Below are 21752 nucleotides of genomic sequence, written 5' to 3'. Positions count from 1 at the left end.
CAAGCGACACTCTCCCTAATTCGAACCAAAGCTCGTTTAATCCTGAGAGAGAACCTTGATATCCTAGCCTACCATGGTTTGTCCGGTCTATAGACCTTGTCCCAATTCACCTTCCACATAATATTAGCTACATTCTCTGTCCATAGTCCATACTTGATAAACGAAAGCACCAATCGAAGTGAATTAAAAGATCAACGCTTTTAGCTCACCAAACTGTAAGATAGGCACATGTCTAATATTTGGCTCCAGCATAGCGCATAGTCCATATGGTCCATAGGCGTTGGATTTTAATTGTTGGTTCGCTCCTCTGCTCCTCTTTCGTCGGCTGCAATTGAAGTACAACATCGTTGTCTACACAGCTTAGGTGCACAGGCTTTTGGATGCGAGAAAGAAACATCTCACCAAAAGATGTACCAGGTGGTTATATTATTTTGCATACTTAGCAAGCAATCCACCGACTTGATGTGTCCATGGAGCTGGAGCACAGTGGCAGGACGGCCGCTCACAGAGTTCGCTATGATTTCCCTGGTAGTATCGTGGTCGGTATCTTTTTAATTGGCTGCATCAAACACGGCTCCCTTGATTGGCCGGAGAAACAAGGCAAGGTCAGACTGTTGTAGTACAAGATGAGCATGTGACAGACATATGAGACATGTTGTTTTGAGAATTTCAGACGGCAGGGCAAAACCTCCAGGTCACTGGCATTCTCTGATACTCAAGAGTCAAAAAAATTATCGAAAAAATGCCAATCAGGACTGAACATTATCGGCTAGAAAGAAAATAAACCTGAGACCATCTCCTTCGGAATAATTGATATCTATTTTTTCATCATCCTGCAATCCTATCAGCGGGGAAAAAATGCCCACGTAGTTAGAACATACCCCAGAAAAGAGCATAATAATCCAAGAAGGACCTTTGCTCGTGCGCCTGATTGGGATAAAATAAAATGGTCAAACTTGGCTCGCTGTCGCTGGGAATAGCAAATTGCACCATCAACATTAATGCTATTTGTAGTGTGTCATCACCAGGCATGTAGATATCAGATCCATACAATCAGCTAGAGGTGGTTGTCGAGCCTGTAGGTCGGTTTCTGTCATGTTCTGTTGATGACTAGTAATAGTAATAGTATGTGTAACTCTGGTGGTACCAATATCATACAAAACCTAATCACAAAACAATCAGTTTTCAATCTATTCCCTCCGGCCAAAAATAAGTCACTCAACTTCCTCTAAATATGGGTGTATTTATACACAAAACGTGTGACACATCTGTATCTAGACAAAACCGGATAACTTATTTTGGGATGGAGATAATATAAAAAATCACCAGCGGATTTGCAGAAAGAAACAACACAACTGCAAGTCATTTTCTTGTGGACTTAGTCTAGTCAATACAATGCAATGCTTCATGAATATGAAATCTCAAATTACAAGAAACTATAGCCATCACACATTCTTATATTTATATCTCATTGCACAACCAATGTAAACCAAAAAATTAACAAAGCTGATCCCGGCAATCAACCAAAAGAACCGGTCAAGATGGCCTTCATTCAAGTTATCTGGGATCCATCCAGGATCTCCTCCTTGAGTTGTAAGGTATGACACTATGGTCAATAAGATTGAGCTTAAGTAGCTTCCAGCTGAAACCGTAATGAGTGCAAATGCAGCACATAAGCTCCTCATGGCATCCGGGGCCTGATCGTAGAAAAACTCAAGTTGACCTATAGCAGTAAAGACCTCCGCAGCACCAGCAAAGAAATACTGTGGTATTTGCCAAAGAATGCTCATTGGCACAGCAACATTATCATGGATAAGACCTTCAGACCTGGCAATTTCTAAGCGCTTCAACTCAACAAGAGCTGCACATGCCATGGCCACAATGGACAGGACCAGTCCAATGCCAATCCGCTGTAGATCAGAGAAACCCTTTTCCCTTCCAGTGAATTTTCTAGCTATGGGTATGAGAACACGGTCATAAATTGGAATCCAGATCATGACACTGATTCCGTCAAAAGTTAGGAGGGACGCAGGAGGAATATTGAAAGATCCAATCCGCCTATCAAGAACCATTCCCTGCTCTATGAACACGGAAAACTGAGCATAAACCGCGCCGAATATAATAGTAGTTGCCCAAACAGGGAACATTCTTACTATGATCTTTAGTTCTTCCACCTGGGTGACTGTGCATACTCTCCATGGGTTTACAAGAAGGTCACTCTTCGCATCACCATCTAAGATGATGGCAGCCTTGTCAAGAAATCTGTAAAAAAGAGGAGATAAATGAAATACTGAAATGTTGTAATAGTCACGCAGCAAAGCAGTTAAGAGGAAACTACAAACAGAAATAATATACAGGTAGAAAGGTGATATTTCGTATTAAAAAAATAGTCCATCCTTATCCTGAAATTTTACCACTACCACACTAGTAACACACATTATGCTCTTACTGCCATACATATTGGCATGGCTGCCTCTATGCATTTGGTTTGTCACACCGAGGTATTCATTTTCCACGAACCTCACACTGAAACCTTACTATATATTTTATCACACTTCAATGCCTACATTAGTACTGCAAATAACTTTTGGTGTTCTATAAATACATTGACAGATAACACTAAAAGTGAGGAAAGATGCAGAGCGAGGAAGATAAATTACTGAAATTCACTTGTGTGTTCCAGCTTCCGGCTTCCCTCTATTGCTGAATATTGACCCTGAACTTCATAGAGAAGAGAAGCATCATGCGGTACTTGGACATGCCACTTACGGAATGCAGCAGTAACGACCTGTGACACTCTTGTAAGTGGACTCCCACCAGATTTCTGAAATCTATACATATTTGAGGCTGAAAGGAAGCTTGCAATAGCCAATGCCATAAACATAGTGGGAATGGCAAATCCAATTCCCCAACCTGAGTTATCTTGTATCCAAACAATAACAGTGCTTGATATGAATGCACCGGTGTTTATACAGAAATAGAACCAATTGAAGAAGGAACCCTGCTTTACTCTCTCTGTTGGATCAGTATCATCAAATTGATCAGCTCCAAAAGAAGATACACAAGGTTTGATTCCTCCAGTCCCTAGGGCAATCATATAGAGACCCAGGAAAAAAGAGCCATTCTGAAGTAAGCTTGCTTCTGGACAAACAGATCCTGAACATGGAGATGGTTGAAGTGCTGGAACTGATGCTGAGAGCGTTAAAACAGCCAGACCCTTCAGTAAAAAGGGTGTAACACGATTAAAATGGATGATCGATGATATTAATATGCGTGAATCTATGGTGCATTAAAAATCAATCTGAATATGACAAGACCCATATTGTATTCAAACTTCGAAGTACACAAATAATTACCAAGTAGAATGTGCAAGTTAGTTCGCTATGCCAGAATGGAGCATTTTGGAACAACGGAGGTAGAGAAAAGTTTGGGTTACACCATCTTGTACTTACAATGAAATAAACTGATGAGAAAACAGCGATAGTCCAATACTTTCCCCAGTATGAATCTGCTAAGATGGCTCCAATGAGAGGTGTCAGATAACATGTCCCTCCCCAAGTGGCAACATTTCTTGCAGCTTCAAGATTGCCTTGATGAAGCTTTATTTTGAGGTAAGTGACTAGGTTACATGCAATTCCATAGTAGGCCAGACGCTCACAACACTCGGTCCCTGTCAACAGACTAGCATCATTAGAACTTGCCAAACCTCACTGGTGAGAATATACACAATATATGTTCTGTACCATATGAACAATATATGTTACCTAGGATGAAGAAGCATGCTCTCCAATTGCCCGTGGTGCGCCTTGCTGCAGGACGTCCTTTGATATCAACGGACCCATCACCTGTGTAAAGCCTTGCATCCTGCCAAGAAATAGCAGCACTGAATAAGAAGCGCACACTGAGTAAGAAGTACCAGGTGTATCCATTAACTTCCAGATGGAAGAGGTTATGAAGCAATTTGGTACAAATTCCTCTGATAACCCTGAAATCCATGTGAGGCCTAAAGAGTAATATTGCACATTTCAGCAAAGGGCGCGTAAGTCAAAATTTCAACATAACTGAAACACTCGTCAGGAGATATATAGCATCCGTTCTTCATCCTGTTGTCTCCAGTTTCTTTTTGGAGAATGTGTGCAGTTTCTCCTGTTAGTTTGGACTTTTGAGCCAAGAGGGTAAAGGATTTACCAGCTAACGATTCTCTTTCAAGAAAAAGTTAGGAGGATGATCAGCTACACAGAAGCCACCGGCTAGGACTAACTACAATGAACTGTGCAATGCAAGTTCGCAAATAGAAGAAGAAAAAACAGTAGATTTTACCAGGGAAGGAAGAAGGAGCGCCTGATGATCTCCATCCTCTTGGACCAGTAATCTCCTCTCTTCTGCTGCGTTCATGAAGGGCCTCCGTGGCAGAGATCGAATCTGAACAGCAAATCAATAAGCTGGTAGAGGACAGACTGTATTTGGTTGGGTTTGACCGCCAAGTCGTTATTCCTCAATGCTTAAGTTGTTTTTTGCAGGCAGGTCCTATTGTTCTTCTCTTATTTATTTACTAATCAGATTATCGGTATAGAACTCAAATTCAATGTGCATTTTATTTATATGAAACCAAAAGTTACATTCACTCCCCAACTCACCTAGAGCTGGCGCCGAAGCTGAACGCCGCCCCGCGGGTTGCAAGACGACTGACGACGCTCGGTGGACGAAGATCCGACTCCAACATCGGTCGTCGGTCGCACACCAAGCTCACCTCGGTCGAAATACGCCAGTCGGGATTTTGCTTACCCACCTCTCGATTCTGGCGCTGCTAGCTCTGTTGTGGCCGAACTACGGCATCTCTGTCCATCACCAGCTCCGTCTTGGACAACATCGAGCTCGATGCGGCTCCGTTTTGCATCAAATTGGAGAAATCGACACAATAGCAGCAAAGAAGATACTAGTTGATTCCAGCGACGTCGATTATCAGTGAATGGTGCGGGAGAGCGGCGGAGAGTGCAGGGTGTCACAAGAGGCCTTTGGTGGTCGGCGGCGTAGGGGTGGCGAGAGAGAACACTGGCGCAGGTGGAAGAGCCAAAATTATACTCACTGCTGTCGAGATCGAGTATATTTACTCCTCCACGCGGCCGACTCCTGAATTTTTTACTCCTCTAAACCTTTTAGAAGACCGGCTAACTGCGGTTTAGAGGATCAAACCAAAATTTTACTCCTGTAATGTGGTGACCCGACATACCACTGCATGGTGTAGTATGCAAGTCTGATATAACACCAATGAAACACCGTTCCACTAGTCTTATATCGCTCAGAGTGGTACAACAGAAACATATGCGGGGCCAAGACATGTCTATAGAATTACATACAGACTCTGTTACAGAAGATCAGCACAGCCTTCTACTTTACAATGAGGTAAATCTGCAAATAAACTCTAGAAGAACGACTCGTAGTCTAATCCTATCACGAACTCTATTTGTAGAGTATTTAACTAGCTAAAGAGGCTAAGAATAGATTCTAGCTAAGTAGGAGCTAGGTTTAGGAAACTAGTTCCCTTCTATTGCTAATCTAGGTTTTTCTCTTTGTTGGATGTAGTGTTTGACTCCTCTGACAAGGTCTTGTTCCTTGAAGTAGTTGTTGACTCCTCGGCCTTCGGGTTGCACTGTAGATCCTCCTTTGATGCCTCCATATCTAAGCAGGGGATTTAAGAGTGGTATGAGTACGAGCGTACTCAACAAGTTCATTATAGGAAAGAGGTGTTTAATGCACTAGCTACGGCATTAGACCAGAAAGTCTAATACTAATGCAGGTTTTCATAATCATTTCTTCAAAAGGTTGCTTTTATTCAGAAGAACTATGTCCGTCAGCCTTCACCGGTTTACTAGAACTTCATGGAGCTCCTTTCCGGCCGCGTTCGCAGCTTCCATATCCCGGAACGGGGAGTGACAGGTCACGGTTCTTTACACTCGCAGAGGTGTGTTGCTTTACCCATAAGAGATCTTAACCTTGGTGCCAACCGGGCATATATTCCCGTCCACACTTCCTTTGGTGTGAGGCCCGGTATAAGGTCTAGCCAATCATGTTCCTCCGCTACCTCGAACACCCACCCTTTGTTGCATACCCCGACCCTGGGTCCTCGCCGGTCCCATTATTCCCACTCACGGGTGGATCCCGACCACGACAACAGTTTGGGACTCGTTAACCAAACTCCTTCGCCGGTAGCTGCAACCCATCATAGACCGCAATACCGTGGGGACTTAAGGCTTCCCAGCCAACCGCTTGTTCTTCGAGCGACAAGTGTCTACGGACTATGCCGTGGGGACTTAAGGCTTCCCAGACCAACCGCTTGCCCCGACGGATACAAGTGTCTACGGTAAAGCGCATCCGTTGATGAATGAGAGGTGGAAACACTTTTGACTACTCCGTCCCACTCCGGATCTTATGGTTAACACGGGTATTACGGCACAAGAATCATCGGACGACATTTGTTGTTTAATCCTAGATGGATATAAACCCTTGCAATGGAACCTCCACCATATCAACACAATCCATGGTTCCATTTCCAACCACATAGTCATATTCATAGTTATGAAAATAGTGGTTTTGGTTTTTTATGCAATAGTGATAATCATAGTACTTTGCAAGTAATTTGATAAAGATACTCAAATGACATGAGCAAGTGATGAACTTGCCTTTCTTGACTGCAAGATTATGCGAGGCAAGGTCTTCGATACGCAATAACTCCAAATTCTGAAATAGCATCATCATCCGGTAAGGACGATGTTTAAAAGATTGGCAAGGATGCAATAATGCATAAGTATGAGATGCAATCGCTCTAAGCGTGACCTAACCCCGATGATTTAGGATTAGTGAGTGGTAATGATTAGTTTCGGGTGTGTTGCATGATGACCCACAAGTATAGGGGATCGCAACAGTCTTCGAGGGAAGTATTACCCAATTTATTGATTCGACACAAGGGGAGACAAAGAATATTTGAAAGCCTTAACAGCGGAGTTGTCAATTCAGCTGCACCTGGAAACAGACTTGCTCGCAAGAGTTTATCGATAGTAACGAGCTTTATAGCGATAGCGGTAGTGAAATAACGATGAGCGAGTAACAAAGACAGCAGTAGTGATTTTAGTAAACAAGCAGGATTAAAATACTGTAGGCACGGGGACGGATGACGGGCGTTGCATGGATGAGAGAAAATCATGTAACAATCATAGCGGGGCATTTGCGGATAATAATAAAACGGTATCCAAGTACTAATCAATCAATAGGCATGTGTTCCAATTATAGTCGTACGTGCTCGCAATGAGAAACTTGCACAACATCTTTTGTCCTACCAGCCAGGTGGCAGCCGGGCCTCAAGGGAAACTATCTGGATATTAAGGTACTCCTTTTAATAGAGTACCGGAGCAAAGCATTAACACTCCGTGAACACATGTGATCCTCACATCACCGCCATTCCCTCCGGTTGTCCCGATTTCTGTCACTTCGGGGCCATTGGTTCCGGACAGCGACATGTGTATACAACTTGCTGGTAAGATCATAAACAACGAATATCATGATGAAATAATAACATGTTCAGATCTGAGATCATGGCACTCGGGCCCTAGTGACAAGCATTAAGCATAACAAGTTGCAACAATATCATAAAAGTACCATCTACGGACACTAGGCACTATGCCCTAACAATCTTATGCTATTACATGACCAATCTCATCCAATCCCTACCATCCCCTTCGGCCTACAGCGGGGGAATTACTCACACATGGATGGGGGAAACATTGCTGGTTGATGGAGAGGCGTTGGCGGTGATGGCGGTGATGATCTCCTCCAATTCCCCGTCCCGGCGGAGTGCCAGAACGGAGACTTCCGGCTCCCGCGACGGAGTTTCGCGATGTGGCGGCGTTCGGAGGGTTTCCGGCGACTTCGACTTCTCTCCGTGCGTTTTTAGGTCGAGGCGAATAAGTAGTCCGAAGGGGGCGTCGGAGGCCGGCCGAGGGGCCACACCACATGGCCGCGCGGGCCCCCCGGGCCGCGCCGCCATGTGGTGTGGGGCCCTCGGGCCTCCACTTCAATTGTCCTTCTGGCTCCGTCATTATTCTGGGAAAATAGGCCGTTTCGTCAAAATCCCGAGGTTTTTCCTGAAAGTTGGATTTCTGCACAAAAACGAGACACCAGAACAGTTCTGCTGAAAACAGCGTTAGTCCGTGTTAGTTGCATCCAAAATACACAAATTAGAGGCAAAACAATAGCAAAAGTGTTCGGGAAAGTAGATACGTTTTGGACGTATCAACTCCCCCAAGCTTAGCTTATTGCTTGTCCTCAAGCAATTCAGTTAACAACTGAGCGATAAAAGAACTTTCACGAACACATTTGCTCATATGATGTATATATTCTCATGATATGGCTAATACTTGAGCAGTTCATAATAAGGTACATGCAAATAAGATCATCTAACAGCCATGTCAATCATGAAGAGGTACCAACAATTAATAATAAGCATCATGAATCATGTATATAAGCAGGATTGCAATGTTCATAAGAGAGTATGATAAAGTGGTATCTCGCTTGCCTGTATTTGATTGGCAAAACATAAACGCCCGGGCACCTCTGGAGTTCATAGAAAGACTAGAAGTAGTGATTGTCAAAGATAAAAGCATCAAAGTTATACCACAATCAATCATATTTTGAGACAAGCATATTGTACTAAGAATGACAGTTGTGCTCTCAAGATAGTACTCAAAGAAATAATGGAGACACAACATAAAAGTAAAAGATTGACCCTTCGCGAGGGAAGCGAGGGATTAACATGCGCTAGAGCTTTTCATTTTTATAAATCAGGAGTAAAATTATTTTGAGAGGTGTTTGTTGTTGTCAACGAATGGTAATGGGTACACTAACTACCTCGCCAACCGGACTTTCAAGAGCGGCTCCCATGAATTATTGCATATTTATGTGGCACTCCTTCCAACCTTTCTTACACAAACCATGGCTAACCGAATCCTCGGGTGCCTGCCAACAGTCACATACCATGAAGGAGTGCCTTTTTATTTTAGTTTTATTATGATGACACTCCCCCCAACCTTTGCTTACACAAGCCATGGCTAACCGAATCCTTCGGGTGCCGTCCAACAATCACAAACCATGGAGGAGTGTCTATTTAAGTTAATTAATTCGGGATCGGGAATCCCATTGCCGGCTCTTTTTGCAAAATTATTGGATAAGCGGATGTGCCACTAGTCCATATGAGAGTCCGTCAAAAGTAAATGACAAGGTTGAAAGCTAAACACCACATACTTCCTCATGAGCTATGAAACATGAACACAAATTGAGAAGCATTTTGAAGGTTTTAAAGGTAGCGCATGAGAATTTACTTGGAATGGTTTGAAATGCCATGCATAGGTATTTATGGTGGACACTTTTGGAACAACTTGGTTTTCAGGTGTTTGGAAGCACGAGCAGCGTTCCCGCTCAGTACAAGTGAAGGCTAGCAAAAGACTAGGGAGCGACAAATCAAGAGAGCAAGAATCGTCATAATCATGCTTGCGGCAAAATAAATTAACGGAGGCATAAAAGTGATACAAGAACTACGAAGCAATATAGATCATCGAGGCTTAATTGACTTTTTGTTCAGTCATAGCATGCGTGAGCATGTGCCAAGTCGATATAAATGAATTATTCGGAGGAGGATACCACAATGCCATACTTACTTATGAATAAAACAATGCAAGCAAACATCCATGACATGCTACTCATATTAATAGATTGGAGCTAAACATGAGAGATCATAAACTACTAGACTTTCTCAAATAACATATACCTCACATGAACCAACTAAGCATGCTCACATGGATGAGTATATGTACAAAAATGAAAACAAATAGAGTTCATACCAGACCTCTCACCACAATCGGATTGTCGTAGATCGTCATTATTGCCTTTTCACTTGTGCAGCTTGGATAATATGAAATGAAAACCACGCTCCAGCCACCGAAGACCATTGAACTCAAGATGAACTTTACAAACCAAAGAAGAACAGCAAATATTTTTGGTGTTTTCAACTTGCAAATAAGAACAAGAGGAAACAAGCAAACAAAGCAAAATCTTTTTGGGTTTTCTTATAGCAAACTAGCAATAGCAAATGAAGCGAAACAAATGCAAGAAACCAAAGCAAACAAATGGTGAAGAGAAACAACAGAAATATTTTTGGTCTTTTTGCGTTTTGGAAAGGAAACAAAGCAAAAACAAGAAATAACAAACTAAAAGAAACACGAGAAAACGAGATGGCAGAAATCTGCCAAAACCTGACAGCAGTACAGAAATCGATTTTAACAAAAATCTTACGTTGCTCAGATCGAAAAGTGTTCAACTAATGAAAGTTAGATAACAACCTGGGGAACCTGCACAAAAATTGGCAGCTCAAAATGACGCCCTGGCTATTTTTGACGATTTTTACAGTAACGTTCCAGAATCTGTTTTCAGGCAGCACTTCCCCAAATATCATCTTCCTCTCATTAGAAAACCACTCAAACGAACAAAACAAGTATGTACAAGTATCCAGCAACCATAATATGCAAAGAATGAGTGATGCCGGTATACCTCCCCCCAAGCTTAGGCTTTTGGCCTAAGTGGAGTTCAACCCCAACGAGGGTCGTTGTTCCTCGCCGATGGGTAGTCCATGGAGTAGTCATAGTAAAGCTCCTGCGCAGAAGAAAAGCGTGGAGGCTCCGCATATCCACCATGTTGATGCGAGGAACTTGCTGCATCGGATGATGAGTCGAGGTGCTCCTCGACCTCCGTGTCGTCTCTTGCATGTTGGCCTCCTCTCTCTATGTGTGCATCCAGTGCCCCTTCACTTTCACCTGAGAAACTCCTTCCATCGCAAATCATCTTGTAAAGATCCGAGAGTTCTTGCGGCGATCCCCTTATCTTCTCGCACGACCCCCATTGCGGTATTCTAATTGCTGCACAAAAAGCACTAAATGGCAAGTTGACAGTTTTATTGTAAATTTTATACTGGACCGTGGGGTTAGATCGCGACCAATTAAACTTGAAGTCCTGCACAAAAGCCATAGTTAATTTTACATATTGTCTCGGCTCTCCTTCCACAAAGTCACTCAGCCCTGCACGAGAAATTAGAGTTTGAACATCTTCAAATATCCCCGCGCTTCTCATGAAATCCGCGCACGGGTAGTAAGAGGGGTATACTCCCTCTTCACGATTGACTATCATAACTTGTTGGACTTCCAACTCTTGTCTGGTTCAAGTGATATCTATTCCATTCCATTTTCTGAAATTTCAACAACCAACATAAAAATTTGATTTGGTGACATAAAATTGAGGGAAACTACCATAGGAACTTGCTAGAGTACTAAACATGCATCAAAACTAGTTTCTACCACTTAGAACAAGCATGCAAGCTCACTAAACATGTTACCTACAGCAGCAAAATATTCAAGATATACTCAACCAAATGAAATTCTACTTGGATGGGTGGAGGAGTCACATACCGAAGAGCAAATGTGCCAAATTTCGACACGAAACTGGGCTGAGCAAAGAGATCGAAAAATGCGGAGCTCCGGAGCAAAAACGCGAGAGAGATGAACTTGGTACGAGTTTTTTCGGGAGAGAGACTGTTTCGGGCGAAAGAGATGACGAAGTGGGGCGGAGGGAGCCCACACCACATGGTGGCGCGGCCACCTCCTTGGCCGCGCCGGCCGGTGGTGTGGCGCCCTACGGTGCCCCACAGGTCATCCTCTCGGTACTCCGGGTGGCTCGTCGAAAAATAGGACCAACGGTATAATTTTCGCGAATTTTTGAAAACTTTGAAAAATGCACATTTTCTGGGTATTAAGTTTATTATTACTGGCCAGGAAAAATTTTGAAATCTTCAAATAACTAAAGAACTTTGCAAATTAAAAATGCTACAGCAACTAGAGCAAGTGGAAGAAGAAAGATATGTTGTTTACCTCCTCTATGCATATAAAAAGTATTTGTTAACAAGGTTGATCAAGTCTTGCCACCAAATAAATTTTACATAGCATAAGAAGAAATAAACCTCAAATCAATCATGTTACCTTGAATTGTATTGATATGGATCCAATCACGAGAGTTTGATATTCTTCTTTAGGCTCATATATAGGACAATCAATAGTTCCCACTTTGATAGTTCTCACATTAGAAATAGTATTAACTCCACACGCTTTCTCAATCCTCTTAGGGAAATAAACGGTATGTTCCCTATCATCAACATTGAAAGTAACCTTTCCTTTGTTGCAATCAATAACAGCCCCTGCGGTGTTAAGAAAAGGTCTCCCAAGAATAATAGACATATTATCATCTTCGAGCATTTCCAACACAACAAAATCAGTTAATATCAAGCGATTAGTAGTAACTTGAACGGGAACATTCTCACATATACCAACAGGAATAGCAAGTAGATTTATCAGCCATTTGCAAAGATATATCGAGTAGGTATCAACTTATCTAGATAAAGTCTCTTATAAAGAGAAAAAGGCATAACACTAACACCGGCTCCCAAGTCACATAGAGCAGTTTTAACATAATTATTCTTGATAGAACAAGGAATAGTAGGTATACCGGGTCGCCCAACTTCTTTGGAATTTTGCCATTGAAAGAGTAATTAGCAAGCATAGTGGAAATTTCCTCATTGGGGATTTTCCTTTTGTTAGTAACAATATCTTTCATATACTTTGAATAAGGTGGCAATTTAATAGCATCGATCAAAGGGATTTGCAAGAATAAAGGTTTCATCCAATCGCAAAATTTATTATAGTGTTCTTCTTCCTTTGATTTTAGTTTCTTAGCAGGAAAAGGCATTTGCTTTTGCACCCAAGGTTCTCTTTCATTACCATGTTTCTCAGCAATAAAATCTTCTTTAGTGTACTTTTTATTCTTAGCATGCTTTTCAGGTTCTTCTTCTACCTCTTCTTTATCCGGAGTATCATTCTTATCATTATCTTTATCATTATCATGTTCATTACCACTTTCAGTTTCAGCATCAGAAATAGAAATACTATTAGGATCATTAACAGGTTCAGAGGATTCTATAACATTTTTATGTTTCTTTTTCTTTTTCTTCTTAGAATGAGCACTAGGTTCAATGCGTTGAGAATCTTGTTCAATTCTTTTGGGATGCCCTTCGGGATATAGAGGATCCTGGGTAGAGACACCACCTCTAGTTGTTACTTCATAAGCATGTTTCTCTTTAGAATTATTCCCTAACAAGTCATTTTGCACTTTAGTGAGTTGATCAATTTGAGTTTGAATCATTTGAAAATGTTTAACAAGCATCTTAACATCATTGGAGGTTCTCTCCACAATACCATGCAATTCACTAATAGCTTGAGAATTTTCCATTAAATGATTCTCTACTCTCATATTAAAATTTTCTTGCTTAACAATATAATTATCAAACTCATCTAAGCATTGTGCAGGGAGGTTTCGAATACGGAATATCTTCCCTAGTAAAGCGTTGAAGGGAGTTTACCTCAATCATGGATGAAGGGGGAATTATCTCACATATATCTTCTATAGGAGGTAGATTTTTCACATCTTCGCATTTAATACCTTTCTCCTTGAGAGACTTCTTGGCTTCCCTCATATCTTCATCATTCAATTTAATTAAACCCCTCTTCTTCACTATTGGCGTTGGAGTTGGTTCGGGCGTATTCCAATCATCATAATTCCGGCCTATTTTAGCCAATAATTCTTCGGCGTCGTCCGGAGTTCTTTTCCGAAAACACAACCAGCACAACTATCCGGGTATGCCCTAGAATCAATGGTTAGTCCACTATAAAATATATCAAGTAATTCATGCTTTTCTAAATCATGGTCGGGCAAAGCTCTAATAAGAGAGCAAAATCTTGCCCAAGCCTCGGGCAATTTCTCTTCATCTCCCCGATCAAAACTATAAACTCTTTGCAAAGCGAGCATGTTGAGCACTAGCAGGAAAATATTTCCGAAAGAAAACAGCAAGCAATTCTTTTGGACTTTTAATAGAACTAGGTGGCAAATTATTATACCAAGTTTTAGCGTCATCTTTCAATGAGAATGGAAATATTTTAGCAACAAAGTAAGTACGCTTCTTAACATCATCAGAAAACAAGCTACTCAAGGTAGATAACTCGGTCATGTGTTCAACAAGCACTTTCTTTTTCGGTACCACGGAAAGGTGTTTTCTCAACAATAGCTATATGAGATAGATCAAGAGAAAAATCATAATCTTTATCCCTAATGTTTATAGGAGATGTGGCAAATTTAGGATCGGGAGACGAGTTTATATCTAACGGTATGTTACTGCAAGCAACTTTTTAATTTTTCTTGCATCGGTAGTAGCATTGCATTTTTCAATAAAATCATCATCAAGTTCCACATAATCTTCATCAAGATCATCACTAGAGTATTCAAGTTCGGGTGAATTAACGGGTGTAGTAACATCGGGAGTTTCAGCATTTTCAATTTGTCTAGACCTAGCAATGGAAGCATCTAGAAAAGTTCCCAATGAACCACTATCATCAAGCACAGCAGAAATATTATCGGTATTATGAGAGTGTTCGGATTCAGCGAGATGTACCCGCATGCGAAGCATGTGGCGGTGAAACAAGTTTATCAATCACGGATGGTGAATCAAGTGTAGCGGAGGTACTCGGAATTGTACCTTTTCTTGTAGTGGATGGTAATATGGCGATCTTAGTATCGCGAGGTTTACCCATGATGGAGAATTTGCAGCGAACAATATCAATCCAAGTGAACTTCCAAATAAAGCTATGCTCCCGGCAACGGCGCCAGAAAATAGTCTTGATGACCCACAAGTATAGGGGATCGCAACAGTCTTCGAGGGAAGTATTACCCAATTTATTGATTCGACGCAAGGGGAGACAAAGAATATTTGAAAGCCTTAACAGCGGAGTTGTCAATTCAGCTGCACCTGGAAACAGACTTGCTCGCAAGAGTTTATCGATAGTGACGAGTTTTATAGCGTAGCGATGAGTGAAATAACGAGTAGCGAGTAACAAAGACAGCAGTAGTGATTTTAGTAAACAGCAGGATTAAAATACTGTAGGCACGGGGACGGATGACGGGCGTTGCATGGATGAGAGAAACTCATGTAACAATCATAGCAGGGCATTTGCAGATAATAATAAAACGGTATCCAAGTACTAATCAATCAATAGGCATGTGTTCCAATTATAGTCGTACGTGCTCGCAATGAGAAACTTGCACAACATCTTTTGTCCTACCAGCCGGTGGCAGCCGGGCCTCAAGGGAAACTATCTGGATATTAAGGTACTCCTTTTAATAGAGTACCGGAGCAAAGCATTAACACTCCGTGAACACATGTGATCCTCACATCATCGCCATTCCCTCCGGTTGTCCCGATTTCGTCACTTCGGGGCCATTGGTTCCGGACAGCGACATGTGTATACAACTTGCGGGTAAGATCATAAACAACGAATATCATGATGAAATAATAACATGTTCAGATCTGAGATCATGGCACTCGGGCCCTAGTGACAAGCATTAAGCATAACAAGTTGCAACAATATCATAAAAGTACCATCTACGGACACTAGGCACTATGCCCTAACAATCTTATGCTATTACATGACCAATCTCATCCAATCCCTACCATCCCCTTCGGCCTACAGCGGGGGAATTACTCACACATGGATGGGGGAAACATTGCTGGTTGATGGAGAGGCGTTGGCGGTGATGGCGGTGATGATCTCCTCCAATTCCCGTCCGGCGGAGTGCCGAACGGAGACTTCGGCTCCCGCGACGGAGTTTCGCGATGTGGCGGCGTTACGGAGGGTTTACGGCGACTTCGACTTCTCTCCGTGCGTTTTTAGGTCGAGGCGAATAAGTAGTCCGAAGGGGGCGTCGGAGGCCGGCCGAGGGGCCACACCACATGGCCGCGCGGCCCCCCCGGGCCGCGCCGCCATGTGGTGTGGGGCCCTCGGGCCTCCACTTCAATTGTCCTTCGGCTCCATCATTATTCTGGGAAAATAGGCCGTTTCGTCAAAATCCCGAGGTTTTTCCCGAAAGTTGGATTTCTGCACAAAAACGAGACACCGGAACAGATTCTGTCGAAAACAGCGTTAGTCCGTGTTAGTTGCATCCAAAATACACAAATTAGAGGCAAAACAATAGCAAAAGTGTTCGGGAAAGTAGATACGTTTTGGACGTATCATTGCACTTTTAGAATGATTCTCATACAAGGTTCTTATTCAGGTGTGGTTACATGGTATCCTAAACATGTGCTGCAATATATCATAATAATAGCATTAATAGCACACAACGATAACATTTGGTAAAATCCTAACATGTAATGAATAGTGGTTGGTTTTAGCACTATATGTCATGGTTAATGATTGATTATTATATACTTCAAAAGAATAACTTTTGAAGAACATATTCTTTAATAAAGGACAAGTATGATAATTAAGTTGGGGGTTCTATGGTTGACTATGGTTTCATGTAGTTGTTGGAGTAAGTATTAGATGGATCCCAACAAGGTTGGATTCATCAACACCTAGGGCTTGTAAGTTTGAGTTAAGCCTAGGCATCCTAATTACCAATAGTTGCTATCAAGGTGGTATACCTTATTGGTGATAATTGGCTAGGGTTTATAGATCCTGTTAGATAGGGTGGATGATGGTTCCTTATTTTCTTCAAAAGAATAACTTTTGAAGAACATACTTCTTAAGTAATAAGAAGTATTACAATTAAGGTTGTGGTTGCCTAAGGTTTACCTTTGGATTCACTAAGTAAAGAATGTTTGGTTCCTAAATAGGATGGTTCATAATTATCTCACACTAGTAGGTTTAAGTGGAGTATGGAATGTAATGATAAATATTGGGCATAAATGCTATTAGAGTTCATCATAGTGGTGTGATGCTAATTAAGGATGGTTACTTAAAGATGATGGTTTTGGTAGTGTAAGCTAGGGTTTGCACTTGGTTAACCCTACTTGATTATTTAGTTACGATGAAGATGAACACATGGGATGCTAATTAGTAGTGATAGGGTTCCCATATTTTATGTGGATTTGAACTAGTATTTAGTTGCTAGATATGAATCTATGATTACTAATGAAGTAACATGATCACATGTTACTAAGGGTTTAGGTTTGGGAACAACTTAGGGTTCATATCAAGTAATGGATTTAGGGTTCCTAATTGCATTAGGGTTTTGGGTTTCACATGAAATGATGAGTTCCTAGTTTTCTTCCTTATGGAACTAGGGTTGCATAATTACTATTTAGTTCATAATTTAATAACTTCATTAATAAATTTGAAGTTATTAATAACTTTGAAATAATAATATTGGATTTGGTATTTTATTAATTTTCAATAATGGATTAAGATAATTCTTAATTAGGGTTTAAATCCTTCTAATAAGGATTTAATAAATAAAGAAAATTAGTTTTAATGTTTTCTTTATTTATTTACTGGCTTTATTTAATTTTGGAGAATTTTCCTAATTATTGAATTGTAATTCAATAAAGAATAAAAGAAAAGGCTTAATTATTAAGTTTAAAACAATTAAATTTTTATTAAAAATAAAAATTTCATATTATATTTTTATTGGATAGGATTTTCTTTTCTAAGAATTTTGATATCTTATTTATATTTTTCTGACTTAAATTGAATTTTCTAAATTCATTTGAAGTTGCAGATGTTTATTGAATTTGAATTTTAAACTAAAAATACTAAATCTACCCGAGACAGGATACACACAGCCACTGGCCAGTGGGCCATTGCCACGGTGGCTGCCACGCAGGCATCGATGTGGCAACCTTGTGCCTCACCGGCGGCCAGTGGTGGTTGACGCCGGCGATAGGGTGCTCCCGTGGGGCTGTGGGCGTGCTTAATCGAACGAGGGCGACGAGAGGAACCCTGCGGTGGTGTCGCCGCCACCAAATGGTCACCGGAGTGTGCCCGGCGGCGAGGTGCGGCGGCGGTGCTCACGGGCTAACGACGCGGCGGCACTACGGAGAGCAATCAAGCGAGGCGTGAGTGCTATGAGGCTCGCATGGCTCACCGAGGTTTACTCCAGGCTTGACGGTGAGGTCGGAGCGAGCCTGAGTCGCCGGAATTCATGGCTCCGGCCGTCGGAAAACATGACCTCGGCGAGGTTGATTTAGGACGCGCCGGCTCGATTCCTGGTGCAGGCAGAGCAAGTCGAGGACGGCGATCACGACGGTGTCCACGGCGTGGCTCGAGGAGGTCTACATCGGCGGCGATGGTCGATGGCCGGGCCGGTTAGGGTTTCGTCTGGGAAGAAAATTAGGCAGAGGAGGAAGAACTTCGGGGGCTAGGGTTCGTTGCGGCCTTTATACGGCTCGAGGCGAGCCTCGTCACGCTGCCGGTGAAGGAGAGCTCGCCAGCGCCGTGACGAAGACGAGCACGGCGTCGTGCTGTCGACCATGCGGGGGAGAGGATGAGGACGAGCTCCACCCTTTATTTTTTTATCGAAAGGGTATTCGGGCTGGCGTTGGGCCGTGTGGGTGGGCTACTGCTGGGTTGCTGCGGGGCTTGGTTGCTGGGCTGCAGACTGGGCTCCTTGGCCAGGTAAGCCAGGTAAGGTGTTTTTCTCTTTTTCTTTTCTGTTTTTATTTCTTGTTTTTGAATTCTGGTTTTCATTCAAATTTGAATTCTTGTCTGTTTTGCAGGTGTTTATCAATTTGGTTTTCATGAGATTTACTACAAGGATCATTGTATTACTGTATTGTTTTTGCATAAACATAATTATATGTGAGCCTTGTTGCAAATTTTAATTAAACAAGAATTTAGTATTCATTTTAATTTCCTTTTCCATTTGGAATACTACTCCCTTTTGGAATGGTTAGAGTTAATAATTATACTCCAAGTATCTTAGAGGTTGTTATTAAGATTTGTTTTCTATTTGAAGAATTAATCACTTGCATATTATTTCATGTGAGCACTTATTGATTATGGTTTTATAGGGTTGATGATAACCCAATTTCAAGGTTAGCTTTAGTGTTATGGTCTATTAACACTTTGATTTGCCTAGAGTAATTCTACTCTCATCATGGTTTGATCTTAATTACAATGATATGTGGTTGATCACCACACATAGTTTAATTATAGGACTTAGCATTAGGTGACTCTTATGTTTTATAATTGAACATTGGATTTAATTAATGAACCATTAGGGTTCTAATGATATTTACCTAATGGCTATTGACTTGAATCTCAATTATGGCATGGGTTTAAATTATGATCACCATAGTGATAAACTAGGGTTGAGATATCATTTTAGTTTGTAGGGATGGGATGACACCATATTGCATATGCTAGGGTTTAATCTCCCCTAACCATGATAAGGTGGTTACTTGCTTAATAGTTGAGGTTCTCCTTTAGTTACTAAGGACTTGAGAATTGGTTTTATCTTATACCAATAGATTTCTTTTATATTCTTAATCTATTGTTAAAGTAACTAAAGTAGCTATAATTCTTTTTATAGTTAACTTTGGTGATAATGATGAATGGTTTCTCACCATATATATTATAGGCTTTAACTCTAAGCTTTACTTATGAGCTTATATCTTCTACTTCAAGTTCTTAGGGTTTATGATCACTACACAATTTATAATGATCAAGGTTTGGCTTCCTAAGTTATTACTAGAAATATTTAGATATGGTTTTACCAATTACCCCTCTCACTCCACAAGGACTTGGATTATAATCTAAGGTTCTACTCAAGGAATGATGATGTGATTAACTAAATATGTGGTTTGCCTAAGAATTCTACCTTGCTAGCTTCTGTAGCTTGTTCTTCAGGAAATCTGATAAACCCGCATCTTGTGGCATGCCTCCACCTCCTAGCTGCTTCATCTTGATCCTAACTATTTTATGGAGTGGCTCAATGTGTTGGTCTTCTTGCATCATGGTGCAAGATGATGAGATGAATGAGGTAGAGGGTTCCTTTTATAGGCTTGGGCATGCTCTAATATCATGACACATGGGTGGATGACTCTTGCTTTAATTTGATGAGTAAGGTGCTTGGTTGTCATGCTCTCATTCATAGCAATCCTTTAAGCATGAGGTGGCATAGCTTAGGATTCAAGCTATGTAGATATTTTCATCCTATGTGGTATTGAGATTATCCTCTCATGTGATTTATTTTTGGATAGCCAAGTGGCTTTTGTTACTAAATATCTTGTGAATGATTTTATGCTTGTGGTTGAGTCACTATATCATATGTGGTGGTATTTATATCCTTATTGGGATCAAAATGTCAAAGATAAGGATTATACCCCAATTTTGAATGATGATATTTGATTTCACCAAGGCATGATCATATGAGTTTCAAAGTACTCATAGTTTATTTTATTCAAATAGTTTGAAATATAATTCGTAATGTAAATGAATTTAGTTTTGTGATATTCCACATATTTAAATAGTTATGCTTAAAATAAGAATGTGGGGCTTTTATGCACTTAGGTCCTTGTGTTTTACCATATTTGGTAATTAATTTTAAAGTGAATTCAATTATACCCCAAGTGTAGTTTCTTAACTTTTAAGTGTTAATAACTTAGAGTTTGATTATTATCTATTTGATGGTTATAGGCTTCTCCTATCTCTAGGGTTTAATGATCAGCTTGTGTTGGTGTTGATTCCATTTGATCTAACCCCTTAGATCAAATCATCTCTACCCAAAACAGGTTTTAACAAAGGTCACACTGAGGTTTATAGCACTTGACTTGATGAGCTACTTCAATTCCACCAAGGTCAAGTGAAACTTCAGTTACTGTGACAGTTTTACTTTAAAGCGCGAAAATTCCCCAGATTTTCTATGCATGTATGCAATGCACACACCTGTTTCCTCTATTTTTGTAACCTCAAATGCTGGGATATTACATGTAACGATTATATGGGATCAGTTAGAGATGCTCTTGCCCACCTGAGTTTTCAGGCCGTCACTTGCTCTTCTCAAATTAAAAGGGCGATGAGTTTCTTCTCCATCCGTTCCTCCTGCGACATTCAAAAAAAAAAAATATAGTTTTAGATCACCAAAATATAGTTAAGATAAGCCCATGTTTAACATTTGGCTTGGGCATAGTAGTCCCTATGAGCTATGAACGTTGGATTTTAACTTTCCTTTCTCTCCTCTTTTTCTCGCAATTCCTCTTTCGTCGGCTCCAACTGAAGTACAACGTCGTTGTCTCCACAGCTTTGGTGCACAGGCTTTTAGATGCAAGAAAGAAACATCTCACCAAATGATGTGCCAGCTGGTTGTTGGATTGCGGACCTAACAGTGCAGCGGCTTGACATCCATGGAGCACAATGGCAGGCCGGGCGCTGACAGAGGTCACTATGATTGCCCCGGTAGCATCGTGGCCTAAATCTGTTTAATTCGCTGCATCAAACACTGCTCATTGATTTGGCCGGACAAACAAGGCAAGGTCGGACTGTTGTACAAGAAGAAGATGCGACAGACATGTTGTTTTGACTTTTGACTATTTGAGAAGGCAGATCAAAACTTCCGAGTCTCAGCATTCAATACTCAGAGTCAAAATTTTGTCGAAAAGGATGCCACATCAGGATTGAACATATGGGCTAAAAATAAAAATAAATCTGAGAACATCTTCGGACTAACCCGATGGCATCTATTTTTTCATTGCTGCAATCCTTAGCGGGGAGCCGGGGATAAATCCCCAACCCCTTGTAGAACAGACCCCCCAAAATAGCATGGCACTCGAAGAA

At 41.2% G+C, this 21752-nt stretch overlaps 1 protein-coding gene across 1 annotated transcript; it reads right to left on the bottom strand.

Moving 5' to 3' along the window:
• Positions 1–1387: 1387 nt before the first annotated feature.
• On the bottom strand, positions 1388–21032 carry LOC124701499 (protein NRT1/ PTR FAMILY 8.3-like). Its single transcript, XM_047233572.1, has 7 exons — positions 20950–21032; positions 4638–5172; positions 4321–4422; positions 3765–3864; positions 3453–3670; positions 2661–3217; positions 1388–2262 (listed from the first exon to the last, which is right to left on the bottom strand). The coding sequence occupies exons 3-7, from the start codon at positions 4393–4395 to the stop codon at positions 1446–1448; spliced, it is 1767 nt and encodes a 588-aa protein (XP_047089528.1). The 5' UTR covers positions 4396–4422; positions 4638–5172; positions 20950–21032; the 3' UTR covers positions 1388–1445.
• Between the last annotated feature and the right edge of the window lie 720 nt (positions 21033–21752).

The sequence above is a fragment of the Lolium rigidum genome, chromosome 3 (assembly GCF_022539505.1).
Source record: "Lolium rigidum isolate FL_2022 chromosome 3, APGP_CSIRO_Lrig_0.1, whole genome shotgun sequence".
Taxonomy (NCBI): domain Eukaryota; kingdom Viridiplantae; phylum Streptophyta; class Magnoliopsida; order Poales; family Poaceae; genus Lolium; species Lolium rigidum.
This window is presented reverse-complemented; position numbering and strand designations above follow the sequence as displayed.

Bases quoted from the DNA above. Each gene is read 5' to 3' on its own strand.
- LOC124701499 (XM_047233572.1), bottom strand. From the start codon at position 4,395: ATGAACGCAGCAGAAGAGAGGAGATTACTGGTCCAAGAGGATGGAGAT. The intron at 3,865-4,320 runs GTAAAATCTACT...ATTTCTTGGCAG, and splicing joins CGCTCCTTCTTCCTTCCCTG to GATGCAAGGCTTTACACAGG. The intron at 3,218-3,452 runs GTAAGTACAAGA...TTTTTACTGAAG, and splicing joins TCTCATCAGTTTATTTCATT to GGTCTGGCTGTTTTAACGCT.